We start from the raw sequence: 14,418 nt of genomic DNA on the forward strand, positions 1-14,418 counted from the left end.
TTCCTAATGCATTCTGATACAAAATGTATTCGTTACTTTTTGGTAAGTTCAGTTAAGTAGCCTTCAGCAGTAATCTAGGCCTCTTTCAAGTTGCTATGTATTTTGATCTATGTCACAAAGCAATTTCATCAGAAAACAAAATGAAACTTTTGGAAACAAGCCACATTCTATGGACAAATAGCTCCAACACTCGCCTCTAAATGAAGAGCAGAAACTACTGGCACGCAATTCAGGAATGACTGAATCAAAAAAGTTTGGTCAGAGTAACCTTCCAATCATCACAAAGTTTATTTTGCTTGGTTTGGCCAACAGCAGAGCACAGATAACAAGTTCAGAGTTTTTGTAATAATCAAAAATTTATTGGGAATTTGTACAGAAAAAAAACCAACCCATGTACAGAGGTAAGCACTGCTCAAGCTTGGGCATTTTACAGTCAACGGCATTTTATAGTCAAAACTGAACTGTGTAACCTTAGGTAAGTTTGGTGTCTTAAGAGATAAAAGATGTGGTTTCTCTGTTCAGACCAGTCTTTGTGAAATTCTCCCTCTACGAGTCTCCAACCTACAACAGAAAAAAAAGAAAGCATTACTAGCATAATGTACTTCTAAAGAAAGAAGAACATAAGGCTACGATGACATGTTGATAGTGTTCATACATAGTTATACTAGTTGCCAATTAAAAATGTAGCATTTAAAATACATGAGGGCAAGGGATTATTTCTGATCACGAGACTATCCATTTTTCTATCTGTTAAAAGAAACAGTAATGGGAAGGTATACTAAAATCAAAGTACAAATATTTCTTTTTTTTGTTGTTTTCTCTTTTTTTGTAATTTTTTACGATTTTTGTAATTACAATTTTATTTTTTGTAATTTAATTGTAATGTAAATTAAAAAAAAAATACCCCCAAAAATTGTAATGTAAAAATTGTAATATTATGTACAAAATACAAATATGGTAGACAAAGTCAACTTCTCTAAGGTGCAATGGGCTGAACATTTCAGGTGTCCATGCTCAGTGTTTGAAACTGTAACTATGTTCTGTTGTCATTTTAAATATCTCCTTGGCCCTGTGGTCGAACCTGTTTGGCACTGCCTAAGTTGTGTTGCTGTCCATCCACTAACAGTCTGTTGAATGGGATGATTTTCATTGCAGTTTTCTTCATGGAGTACCACCGGTCACGCCAGGTTACCCAGGTGATGCCATTGTCATATCCAGCTGGACCAGCCTCTTTCGATGTGTACACACCACCTAAAAAATATCATTTGGAGCAAAACAGTTAGTTGCTTTCTACAACAGTTAACGTGCCCATAGATTTTTTTGGTAGTAACACCTCCATGGCATTCCTGGGCATACTAACAGGCCACATTCACTACTCTTCTTCCCTTAGGTTGCCTCTCTCAGGACCAGGACTGATTCTCCCAATTTGGGCTGGCGAGTGGCCACTAGTTCCTACTGCTGGTGTTAACAGTTATTGCAAAGAATGGGCTATGCCAGCTTTGAGAAATCCAGATGGCAAAACATAATGAAAGTGGCCCATTCCTCTTTGTCACTGAAACAGTGTCCTGGGTTATAGGTATTTAGAAGATACTTTACCTATATAGTATTTGCCATTGAGGTGGCCAGCATGACATCTATTCATCCACCATCCAGACCCATCTTCCTCAGCACAGTTGCCCTCAAACTTATCATTGTCATCATCATAGGTGCTGAACCGCATGCCGTTATGAGAGGTTAAAGATTTGTCACTTGCATCATCTCCAAAAGCAAAGCCATCAAAGGCATCCCCAGCTTCACCACCAATAAAGTAGGCATAAGTCAGTCGATACTTGTCTTCTTCACTTCCCACTTTGAATACGGCGTAGTCAGCAGTGCTGTTAACAAAGGAGAATGGTGAATGTGAGCATGCTGTATTCCCCGTACATGCATGAAATGAAAAATTCATAGGAGTTCAAACCGCAGAAAAGGCATTGATGGCATCCTAGCATTTGGAAAGGAATTGGTTTTGCAGGATTGTGCCTCAGTATATGACATATATCCAACCAACTTTTGTGCTCCGGTATCAGATGTGTTTTCTGCCTACTGGTCTTCAGTGATGTAGGAAAGATCTATATTATATAAACACACACACACACACACGTGTATCTCCCAGGTTCATAATGCTGAGGCTTATGTAGGTCATGAGGAAATCTTTCATGGGTGGGAGGAAGGAGTGGATGTCTCAAGAAATAGCAAGGATAGTAAGCCCTTCTGGAAAATGGAATACATAGAACAGGAAAGAATAGAATAGAATAGTTCAGTTGGAAGGGGCCTACAATAATCATCTAGTCCATAAGATGCATAAGATATGAAGAAACGTGAAGAGAAGAAACAGATTCCTTCTGCCAAATAAACTAGAGCTGCCAGCACGTGGTCTTCAGACACGCAAGTGCAACAAGTCACATACAGTCACTGCTGCCACAGCTGTGAGTTCAGGAGCCAAAGCAGTGTCCTGTGCATGCTAGCAGGTCTAAGGGCTCATCATTTTTTCAGATGATGTACAAACTGATGCAGCAGTGGGAGCAGAGGTTTTGAGCTGTCACTTTCAGAAGCATTATGAGCAAATACCCTTTTTTGCCACTCCAGTCCTCCAGTTCTATTCGTAAGGTGTATGGCAGAGTGGACTGCGTAGTTATCAAATGAATCTTCTCATTGCCCAGCCAGAATTCAGTGGTGTCATCAGGAGACAGATGCCCAAATCCTTCCTTGTACTGAACCCAATTTTTCTTGAAGTCCTCACTCCCATCCAGTCTCTGGGGAAAAAAAAAAGGGAAAAAACCCAAAATCAAAAACCTCAATCAAAAAGATAGGTATTTTATGGAGGTAAATAAAAAACAGTGCTGATGCAATAAGCTTGCTCATGGAAACAATACATAAGTGGCATACCCTCTGTAATACTGTCCAGCCGTTGCCATATGAGTCAATCTCACAGTAGACGAGGAATGACTCCTGGGCTCTTTGAGGCTTGATGAAGTAAAGACCACTTTTTCTGGCACCTTTATTTGCAATGTCTTGACAATCTGAAGTAAAGATATCCAAAGGATTATTTTATCCAGCTACAGTGCTATCCTCACATTTATTTGATATTGTAACTTTCTTAGTGCAAGAAACACAATTCATCTAAATGTCACTGTTGCAAAGTTAGCTATTTAGTCCGCACATCTTAATGTCATTGCTATAAAAAATACTACTGAAGGTCACAGGACTTGTGTAAGATGAGGAAGAATCTGTTCTCACATAGACTTTAAGCAAAAATGTAAAATATAGTTGTCGCATTGATTTCTACAGCAACAAAAAAGCACATTTGAAGCCAATGGGATAATTAAATTTTTTTTCAGATGACTTGGTAGAAATGTGATAATGAGTTATCTGCTGTTTGTGCTGAGTCTGTGGAAACTCATGTCCCTCGTGTTTATCATGCATTTTGGCTTAATAATATTTGGCTGTAACAATAATCATATTTTGGCCAAAAAGGCCAAAGGAGCAAGTGAGACTTCTGTTCCATCTGAATGCCTTGTTTGCAGAGCATTCTACCCGGTACTTACTGTGATCAAGGCACTGGTTTCATCTTGCAATTCATCAACTTGCAATCTACTATATTTTTGCAGGCAGCTACGGCCCGTAAGATTACAAACAACCCATTGCTGTGATGCCAGCTGGTGATACTTGTAACTGAATTAACCCTCCACCATACAAGAAGCACTTTTTGCACCTCTTCCAGTTGTCTCATGTATTTCAGCTGTGTCTCTGCATGGCTCCTGACAGTGTGACTCCAGCTGGGCAATCTTCTCTTTCAGCTGTGCGATCCTGTTGCTGTTCAATATATGTGTATCTGTCAGCTGTCTGGACAGAGAGACATAAAAATGGCTTGTTGTTCCAGCTGTTCCTGAATATGCATTTCCCTGCACACATGCCTCACCTCTGCAGCATGCTGCCACACACACCTCTGTAAAGGGCTGTGCCTCTATTAGCACTGATGTTTAAAGTTGAGGAAACTAGTCAAAATAGGAAAGCACACGCTTAACCTTATGCAAAACTTGACTAGCCAAATATGGAAGCACACCCTTATGCAAAACTTGACTTGACTCTAATCAGCAAAACTCAAACCAGTATGGATTTATCTCTATGGAAAGTTTTTCTTTGTTCTCTTAAAGTAAATGATAAATTACTCCTCTTTGATTATGGATGCACGTGTAAAACATAAATGCTGTAAATAAACTGCTGCAAGTGGCAGAATGCTTAAATTGTTTTTGATGTAATGTTACAGAAGTGGAATTTTTTCTACATTCAGGTCAAAAAGCATACCCTTAAGATTTAGAAAGTTAACGATTTTCTAATGTTAACGATTAACTTTTCAATTTTATTTTCAACATCAATTTACAAAAAGCTACCAGTGAGTTTATAGTTACTTATATCAATGTAACTAAGCTGATTTTAAGGGATAGATGCAGCAAATTTAGTCAGGGTGGATGGCTGCACAAATATTCCACACATTGCCTTACAGCACAAATTCATATAAATAAAATCTCCAAAAGTCATGAAAAAAATTGTAGGAGTAACTGGCACAGGAAAAAAAAAAAAAAGAAAAAAAAAGAAGCATAAATAAAAATATTGCTAGGCTTCCTGACATTCTTGTCTTGCTCTTCCTGCACAGCTAATGGCTTATGCAGATGAGCAGAGAATGAATATCAGGCCCTCAGGATCCTTCTGTGTCTTGCTAGGCAGCTACTAATGACAGTGTGGGCACAACGGTCCACATGAGCACAAAAAACCTTTCTGAGGGAGCCTTAGCTGCACTTGATAAAAGCACAGAAAGAAAACAATTTGGACTGTCAAGTGATATAAAAGGTGGAAGATACCTACTGTATAGTACTTTCATGAGACAAAATAGTGTTTTCATATCTGATAATTTCTTCAATTATTTTCTTTGACTTTTGAGTGAAATCATCAATTGAATCTGTAAAACAGACAAAGGTATAAAATTATTGCAATTAGGCAAATTAAAAAACAGAACTACATAAATTATATTTGTCAGTTGTGTACTTGTTTTTATATTCTTACTTGGTAGTGTCTGCTTCTCTGGAGGATAGAGGCTTTGGATGTGTTGAATCAGATGTTCTACTGTTCCTGTGGAGTTAGTAACTTGCTGTAAAATTCTCTCCATTTCCTTCAGTTCATTATCCATAGTGAGATGGTATTTATTAAAGAAATCTGCAATGCCACAGGTTGTTGGGCAGTAGCTACCCTAAAGAGGAAAGAATAATAATCAGCAATTGTTTCACGAGCAAATAAAGACAAGCAGAATATTTGGTCAGGGAACTTTGAGGTGCCACTTCTATAAGCGATTGTGGATGAAAAAGGGCAGGCATCCACCGCTTCATCTGTGTTCGAATTTCCAGAGGCAGTTTACTTTCACACTGTGTGCACACACAGCAAGAAAACAGTGCATGCTGTTACTCGGAACATCTTCTGTATATACGCTTTCATCAGCAGTGCAGTCTCCCATACGCTTTTACCAAGTGTATACCGCTATTAATAAATAACGGGTTGAAGGACAGGATATTTAGTCAGTATGGAAAGTAACAATGAGGATCAAGTGATACTGGTGGTTAATGATCAGCGTAGAAAAGCTTTAATTAGACTCTTAAGATAAAAGAAAATGGTTTAGGTACTTACAAATCGTTCATCTAATATGCAGCAGTTTTCTCTGGTAGCAATGTACTGAAGAGAAGAAAGAAGACCATTTTCAGTGAATTTTCTCTGATAGCACTTTCGGTGCCGACACGTTTTCTAACACTGTGTATTCACTCACCGCCATGCTGGTAGAAAAGAGGAGGGAGAGGAGAGGCCCCAGGGGAGCCCAGCTGCACCACCTCAGCACCATCATGCCTGTCCCAGCGGGTGCAGCTGTGCCCTCAGCAGCCGAAAATGTTGAGCCCAGCACTGGGCGGCTGCGGTTTAAGGCAACAGGCTGAAACTGGGGGCGGGCACTGGGAGGTGGCGGGAAGAGGTGGGGTAAGGGGTTGAGGTGGATTCCCAGAATTTGCACACCTCTCTTCCCATTTTCAGAACCTGTTTCCCACTTAGCCGCTTGATCTCTGCTCCAGCCAGGAGGTCCTGGGAGGCAGGGGCGTGAGCAAAGGCATGGAGGTGCTGCTTCCAGCAGCACGAGTGTAAGGAAACTCACACACAGCTTTGGAACGGGGGCTGGCAGACATTTCACTCAAACAGCCCAAGGAAAAGCCACAATAGCTATATCTGAGTTATCTGTAACAACTACCAATACCCTAACAATAAATATTATTTTGCAGTTACGTAGCACTTTCCTGCCACAGATCTCAGTGTACTTTGCAAAAAGAACCATCATCATTTTCCCTAGTCTGCAGATGACAAAAGTAAGGCAGAGAAAAGTATGAAGTTATGTTGGGCAGTGGCATATCTGGAAAAGAAGCCTGTGGTATTGCTCACAGGCAATGAAAGCATGGATCTTCTCTAACCTTCAGCTCAAGGAGTCCATTTGAATGACTTTGGTCAAAGTTTCCTAGCTGGAGAACTAAGGCTGTCATATCTGCCTTATTCAATATGCCCACAAGATGAGTGACACGCTTCCTCTTCTGCTACCGGCTTTATCCCAGCCAAATTATTTTAGGTATGTGCTTCTGCTTGCTATCTGTATGTATAGCCTTAATAGCTTTCTACTCATGCCCTGCACCTGATCTTTAGGCTGTGGCTTCTCCAGAGAAAGCCCGATTTTTTGTCTGTGTGGTATCAGGTGTGGTGAGACACTGTTGAAGAAGCTTTTGACTTCAATACACGTTTGACCAAATGATAAAAAGAACAGAGGGGCCGAGGCTCACTGCTAGATCTGTCACTGGCTTTGTGATTTCAGGCAAACGACTTCACCTCCGTCCAGCAGGATCAGTGTTTCAAGTCTGCTTCATAGCAAAAGCACTCTGTAGGAGCTGGATTGTTACAAAATTAGATACATGGTTTCAAGTTGCACCAGAGGACATTTAGTTCGGGTATCAGGAAAAATTTCTTTATTGGAAGGGTGGTCAAGTACTGGAACTGGCTGCCCCTGGATGTGGTGGAATCACCGTCCCTGGAAGTGTTTGAAAAAAGCATAAATGTGATGCTTAGGGACATGGTTTAGCAGTGAACTTGGCTGTCCTGGGTTAACAGCTGGCCTTGATGACCTTAAAAGTCTTTCCCAACCTAAATGATTCTATGATTCTGTAATTATGCCATGAAACATGGAGAGTCCCTGACCTGTATATTCTCTTTTCATCTGGTCACATCTGGTCAACCAGATTCCCATCATGTCCGACGATGCAGCCACATATTGCCAGATGGAAGTCTGAGCATTTATGATGCTAAAAATCAAATTTATGGCATTATGTGAAGCTGAAGCACTGTTCATGGGAAAGCCAGCTTTCCAGTAACTGTACTGATGACCAGTGAGTTAGCTGCCAGGCTGCCAAAAGTCCTTTCCAAAGGATGTCAGGTGCTAGAAGTTTGCCCTTCCAAACCTGGTATTAATTACATTCAAGGATCATGTGCAGAATGTGCTTCTGTTGTCCTTACTGATATAAATAGAACATGGCTCCACCTTCTACATGGTTAGTTCTGTTTCCTAAAGAGTGAAAATAAAGTAAATAAAGCTCAGTAAAAGTCTACTTGCTCTTGTGTTTTCTGTTATTGCTTCATTAGCACTGTTAACATAGACTCAGGAAACTACCAGCGAATCTCCTTGCCACTGCGGCTCACACATGGAGCTTGCTTTGCTGCTTTGTTGGCTGCAGGTCATGACATGGGGTCCAGAGGATCCTGGAGGTACAATTGCAGTGGCTGTACACCACTAGGATTCCCTTAGATATGACAATATAGAATGAGTAGGTTGCTAGTATGAACTTTGTAAAATGACTGGCCCAGAATCAGCCACAGCTGTACACTAGAGTGCAGATGGGCACGTGATGTTCATGTCACAACAGGTGAATCATATAATGCAGTCCAGGTATCCCGCATTCTTTAACAGAGTAAAGAACATCCCCCTCCCTTTTGTCATTAATAGTAATACATATAGGCTTGAAACTCTTTCAGAAGAGTATTTGGTAACAAAATACAGAAAAATGCGTCTTGTGTTCCCATGCAAGAATGTAGTGGTTCAGAAAAGATGACAACAGCCAACACTGGCAGTAATAGCTTAGCTAACCCTGAGATAAAATGCCTAACATTTTAGAATTAAAACATAAGAATGGCTGTAATGAAATAATGTCTTTGTATAACTAGAGATTCATTGTTTTAGATAATTGGCTAGTTGGGTGGGTAAAACAAAAGGTCATTATGCCTGCAAATGGTTTAGGAATAGGAAAACTGAATTTTCAGTGAGGTGCTTGTGTTACACAAAATTATCACTGTATATATTTACATCCATGAAGGAACCTATTTTAAACATTGCCCTAATGATTACAAAATATCTGTACAATGCATTTGTAAGTGTTGCCTATTTGTATTTCTGGTTGCAACTGCTTGTACTTCTTAGCAGAAGATGTAAATATGCAAGCTTCAGGAAATTTTTGTTTGCTTTACTTGATTACATGGTCATGATTTAGCCTTCAATAATTAATGCTTTCATATATTTGCTTCCTTTACTTTTCTTCTATGGTTTCACCTTGCATGACTTAGAAATAACTTATTCCTGCTTTTCATTAAGTTGAAAACAACATGTATTCTTAGTGGAATGGCTATGTAATATTTTTCCTCCCTTATCACATACCATTTTGTCTTGGTTTGTCCTGGCTGCAAAACAGCTGACCCACTTACCAAACAAACGTGCCAGAGACCTCGTTGTACCTGAGATGTGTCCAACATAATTTGACTGTGTTGATTTAATGGCCATTTTTTTTCTTTCCAGGAAGTCTATTTGCTGATTTGGTAACAAATGAGGAACGATTCATGTAGCAGTCACAAAGAAGAGTTCTCAAAGTCAGTTTACTTTTTTCTTGCTATTTATTTTTGAGTAGATAGTAAAGATGAATCATTATTTGTTTAAAAGAGCTTTCTTCAACTCATTTTTATCAGCATTTTTGTCAAACAGCCACTGCGAGACTATCCAACATCTTCCCATTATTCCTAGTAAATCTTCCCTCAGAAATGCAAATCAGAGGAAATATGCTTGTATATGTAAATCAGTTCCTGGATATCTGAGTATTCTTATGGCTGTCTTGGACAAACAACTGTTTATGGCTTATACCTACATGCCTTAAGAATCTAACTTGAAAAATCAGTCTACAACATTTCAGAAATGCTTCAGTAATCTATTTTAACGTTTCTATTGGAGTATTATTATTTTTTTAACTGAAAGCGTTTGGTGGACATGACATAAACGGGCATTTTTTTCAGATGCTCCAGAAGTTAATTTTCATATGTGAAAATAAATACCAACAATAAATGTTGAAAAATCCCGAATAGTAATACTGAAAAAAATTGCCTACTTTGCAATCCATCACCAGTATGCATTACCCTGCTTGTACTACTAACAAGATACACAGCTTAGTGGGTAAAAGCTAGGTCAATCAATGAGTGATAATTAGGATGAGAAATAGAGATGACTAAAAAGCTGTCTACTATTGAAGTTAGGCCGCTGGTGTGTTACAAAACCAACTGCAGAAAAGTGAAAATGAAAAAAAACCAACTTTTGTAACTCCTCTTTCTCTTTCAATACTCAAAACTTGGGCAAAAGGTAAATCACAACATTTTTGCCAACTGGGTAGTCCACTCTGTGCAACAGACTTCTTCACCTTTCCTGAAGTGAAATGCCTGGAGGATTCGTGAGTCAGCAAAAACCAGTTGCTGTGCATGGCAGAGGCTTGAATTTCTTCTCACTTATGACACCAGTGCAGATATCCACTATGCTTCGGTTCAAATACAGGCTGGAAACAGTCGCTGCTTTGAAAACTGAGTGAGGAAAAGAAAGAAATGTGTATATTTCACATCAGCCCGAGCTTTCCATTTTGGAAAGAGTTCATGAGCTGTTTTGCTGCATGCCTACCATGAATGCAGAAGAGATACTTTCACTCACCTGAGAGTGTATTCTTACATCATTATGGGATATTATATTTTCTTAAATCTAAGCATGGAAATCACACTGATGCATGACTGCTTTAAGTCATTTGGTTTTTTACTCACATACATTCTTGCAGTCATTTTTTCCAGCATTTTTGTACATAATATAGCAATGTAAAAGACCCATGGATTTCTGCAAAGAATAACCAAGGGGTTTTTTATATACCTAATGCATCATTGCTTTAATACATAGTTCTTATTTTTTGTCTTTGCTTATTATTACAGATGTATTTTCAAAAATATTTAACAATTAGAAAGGCCAAAAATCATGGCACCTCACCATTAAAGTACTTCTAAAAATACCTCATGTCCCTAAGCCAGATGTTTGATGGTTTGAGTGAGCTATTACCTTATTTTTGAAAAGTCCTATAGTGTTTCTGTTTCGTGCTTGCTTACTTTCGTATGTTAAGGGTTTTATTTAAACTTCATTCAAATCTTGAGGAATTAAAAGTGAACATATCTCTAGAAAACAATATGAATGTGATATAAAGGAACAAAATCAATATAGTTCAGAAGATTACATATTTTTGTGTTTTGTCATGGCTGAGGTTTTTCTGAGTCCCAGAGCATAGGTTGTTATACTTCAACATGCTAAAAATCTACTAAAATACTACAAACCCCCAAACCACGTGCTGGGATCAGTTAAACATCATTACTGAGCTTTGAGTTGTTTGTGCCTTATATAGGGGTATTAGATGCAACATGGCAAATTCTCTCCCTTTACTGATTTACAGAGCTCATTTTCAACTGTTGATTCACTTTGAAAAGGTTGGTTTTCAGACTGTCTGCAAAAGAGAGATTGCAATGTATACTTTACCTTGAGGGCAAGAGCAGTGAACTCCATTTGTTAAACAAAGAGATGCACTAATTTGTGGGAATGAGATAAGTAATAAATTCAAATATTTGCTAAATATTTTGTAATTAGTTGAGAGGACAGAGCCTCAAGAAACTAAAATATTTGTCGGTATCTGCTGATGCTATTGCTGATACTATTTGTACAGGAACTTATTTACAGTGACATTAAAGGAAACACAACAAAAATGTAATATATTTCACAATAAAACCCTGGCTTGTGAAATACTTTGCTCCTTTAAGCAATCAGAGGAAGTTTGACTGTCAGAAAAATCCTAGAAAAATAATGGAAAGTGTATTTGCTTTGGGAAAATGTATGCTGCCTTGTCCTCCCTGGCTTCCAGGATTAGCTCTGAACCCCATTAATTCAGGACAGTGGTAGCAGAAGAATGCGTTTCACCTTTCTTTCACACATCATATGTACTCCATGCTGGTGCACAAGTCTGTTTACAGGGAGGGAAGCGCAGGCCTATGTTTGAAACATTAATGGCACTAGCATAATAAAAGTAAATCTAAGTATTTAGGGTCACTGAAGGGAACTGAATCTCAGACTGACCTACATTTGAACCATACACAGGAAAAATTTGTATTCTTTATTTTTTTTTAACTCTGTGGCCTTTTTCTTTCTCCAGCATAAAAATTAAAGACAGAAGATTTTTTCCCCCTTCCTTCTCACAACTTATGAGAGTAATTCAGAATCATGCTACCTCTTAAAAGCTGTACATTAAATAATGAATTCCTATCATGTGACAGAGTTATGGCATCTATTAATGTTGACTCTTATCCCCTACATAGGCCACAAAGACATTCACATTTTTTACTAGCAGCTCCGTGTATGAATTTCACATAGGCTTGTTACTGACTGTGGCTTCTTCTGGGTTTTACCGACAACCACACAGTGCCATCTGATGTCCTCAAAGAGCAATAAACTGTTTCTAAAATTGGTTAAATCACATAAAGCCCAAAATCTCAAAATTAAGATTTGACCATCACAGAACATTGCTTCCCAAGCCTACCTGGAAAAAAAGCCTCTAAATAATTTGCCTCTGTTTTTTTCAAAACCATCCTAACCTCATATATGAAATTACAAGCCCTGAGCTATTACTGTTCATGCCGGAATGATGATGATGATGATGATGATGATGATGATGATGATGATGATGATGATGATGATGATGATGAAAACTCACGGCCTTTATTTTAGGAAAATAATTAGTCTAGTCAAATGGAAGTAATAGAGTATGTGTATAAATTACTCTTGTCAATAAAATGGATGATTTTTTTGAAGCCTCAACAAGCTTATTAAATAGCCTACTTACTAACGGACAAGTCTAAATTGAGTAAGAAACAAGTTTGCTGTGGGAACCAAGAGAATACAGGCAATTTGATCCCTTCATCTCTTCAACGCACTGTTGCAAATAACGGAAGCAATCCTAAATCTTTTCCTCATGTTTTTGGCAGATCAACTAATAGGTGTGCCTTCATCTTTTATACACATTGGATTTTAATTCTCTCACACACATGTAAACATCCATGTACAAATTTGCTAAAATTGTATTTAAGGCCCATAAAGGTCTTAAAATGGTTTCTGACAAAGCAAGATCCAGCCCTTCACATAACCACGAGCACCTGCTGCCAAAATCCACGCTATGAATATATTTGAAAGAAGTTAAAAGAATAAAGCACCTTCTAGTTTCCAAGACATTTCTACCAATGTACACATGCGCATGTGAATATTTGCATCTCAATATAGAGAAAACTTATTTGTTCATCCAGGGCGAATTTTGCTTCTCTGTGTAGTGTAGACAGCACAAGGGATGCTGGTGGGAATAGACACCACTTTTGGGGGCCGGTGGTTGTTTTGCAGGTGAGGCAGGTGCGGATGGCGGTGAAACACAGCCATCTACCGGCCTCTGCTTTGCTTTGCTTGAGTGGCCTGCTCTCCTCTCACATCCAAAAATTCAGTTTTGCAGCACAAAATCTTGACCCAAGCCCTATCAGCATGAGTTTTACTTATATTCATGGGTCGTAAATGGTTGTTAAGTGATCGGCATTTATTCTGGGTATGTTTAAGCACAGAAGTGAGCGAGTATGCAATCAATGCAGCACTTTGATTACGGAATCTCAGACAAGGTAAACTGCATTTGAATTTTGCCACGGGATTTGAGACCGTTGCAAGACTTGCTGAGGATTAGCCATGCTTCCTGCTATGTTACAGTATATTGGAATGGTACCGCAATGTATTCCATATTGAAACACACGTGGAAAACACTTTAAAATTTCATTACAGAAAGCATTTGCCTCTATGGCTATACTAATTAGCTGTGTATTTTGTACCAGACAGTGGTCTTTCTGGTTCTTGTTTCAAAGTTTACTTTACGGAGCTACAATAAGTACATATTTAGGACAAAGCTAATCTGGAGTCAGCTATGAATATATAATGTGGTTTTCTTTCCCACTGTGATTATTTGGATGTTTACTAGTTTATAGGGACTTAAAACCTGCAAGCTTTCAATGCAATAATTAAATACTCCAACAATTTAATAATCCCAAGTTAAGTCCTCTCCATATGTAGGGAAACAGCTTTCCCTTCTCTGTGACCCCCTTGGTTCTGCCTGTTTAATAACTTAGGACAGTAATTGTTCATCACTTATTAGGCACTGAGGGGATGGTGCTTTATGGCCTTTTTGCAGTAGGAAAACATTGCACCTCCCTAAATAAAGCAGCAAAATCTAAGATCACAGCATGACTATTTTCTATCCTCTCTCAGCTGCAATATTTCTAACTGTAATTAGAAATTAGTCTAACTGGACACTTTCTCAATCATTTTCAAAAGTACTTACATATTTTGAACATGGCTACTTTTTACATCAGTAAAACCTCTCGTCATATGCTTACGTTGCACTGAACGTTGTGTTTCTCAGTGTGCTTGCAAATTGTAGCATTTCTTGATTTGCAAGAGAAAATTCAAACCCACTCAGAATCAAAGCGTACACGTGTTAAGGGAGCCCCGGCGGCTGCTGCATGGGATGCATACAAGACTGATTCAGTCACAGCCCTTGTCACATCAGGCGAAGGATGTGGATCTTCTGTAGGCAGCACCTGGACGTGACCAGCACCCTGTGGAGACCTCCACGGACCTCCAACGCAGGCTGCAGGATTGTGAAATTTTGATTTTGCCACCTTACACACCAAGGAATTTGCCGGTGTGGCGACATTTACCTCAGCCGGGGACCTGAGAAACCCTCCCTGTCACAACCCAGACACCTACTCCCACAGCAGGCCTTGCTTTTTAATAAACACCTGTTTTATTTAGGGGAGGAGGAGGAGGAAACAGTTTCACCAAACTTTCAGAACCAGACCACCTCACACGCATTTGACGTCCCCACAGCCCTGAGCAGG

At 39.0% G+C, this 14,418-nt stretch overlaps 1 protein-coding gene across 1 annotated transcript; it reads right to left on the reverse strand.

The window, feature by feature from the left end:
• Window positions 1–336: 336 nt before the first annotated feature.
• On the reverse strand, window positions 337–5,995 carry FGG (fibrinogen gamma chain). The gene is made up of 10 exons (XM_005232494.4): window positions 5,852–5,995; window positions 5,716–5,760; window positions 5,101–5,284; window positions 4,903–4,996; window positions 3,752–3,882; window positions 2,926–3,059; window positions 2,608–2,792; window positions 1,597–1,874; window positions 1,082–1,251; window positions 337–561 (listed from the first exon to the last, which is right to left on the reverse strand). The coding sequence occupies exons 1-10, from the start codon at window positions 5,924–5,926 to the stop codon at window positions 547–549; spliced, it is 1,311 nt and encodes a 436-aa protein (XP_005232551.4). The 5' UTR covers window positions 5,927–5,995; the 3' UTR covers window positions 337–546.
• Window positions 5,996–14,418: the final 8,423 nt, after the last annotated feature.

This window comes from Falco peregrinus, chromosome 2 (assembly GCF_023634155.1).
Source record: "Falco peregrinus isolate bFalPer1 chromosome 2, bFalPer1.pri, whole genome shotgun sequence".
NCBI lineage: Eukaryota > Metazoa > Chordata > Aves > Falconiformes > Falconidae > Falco > Falco peregrinus.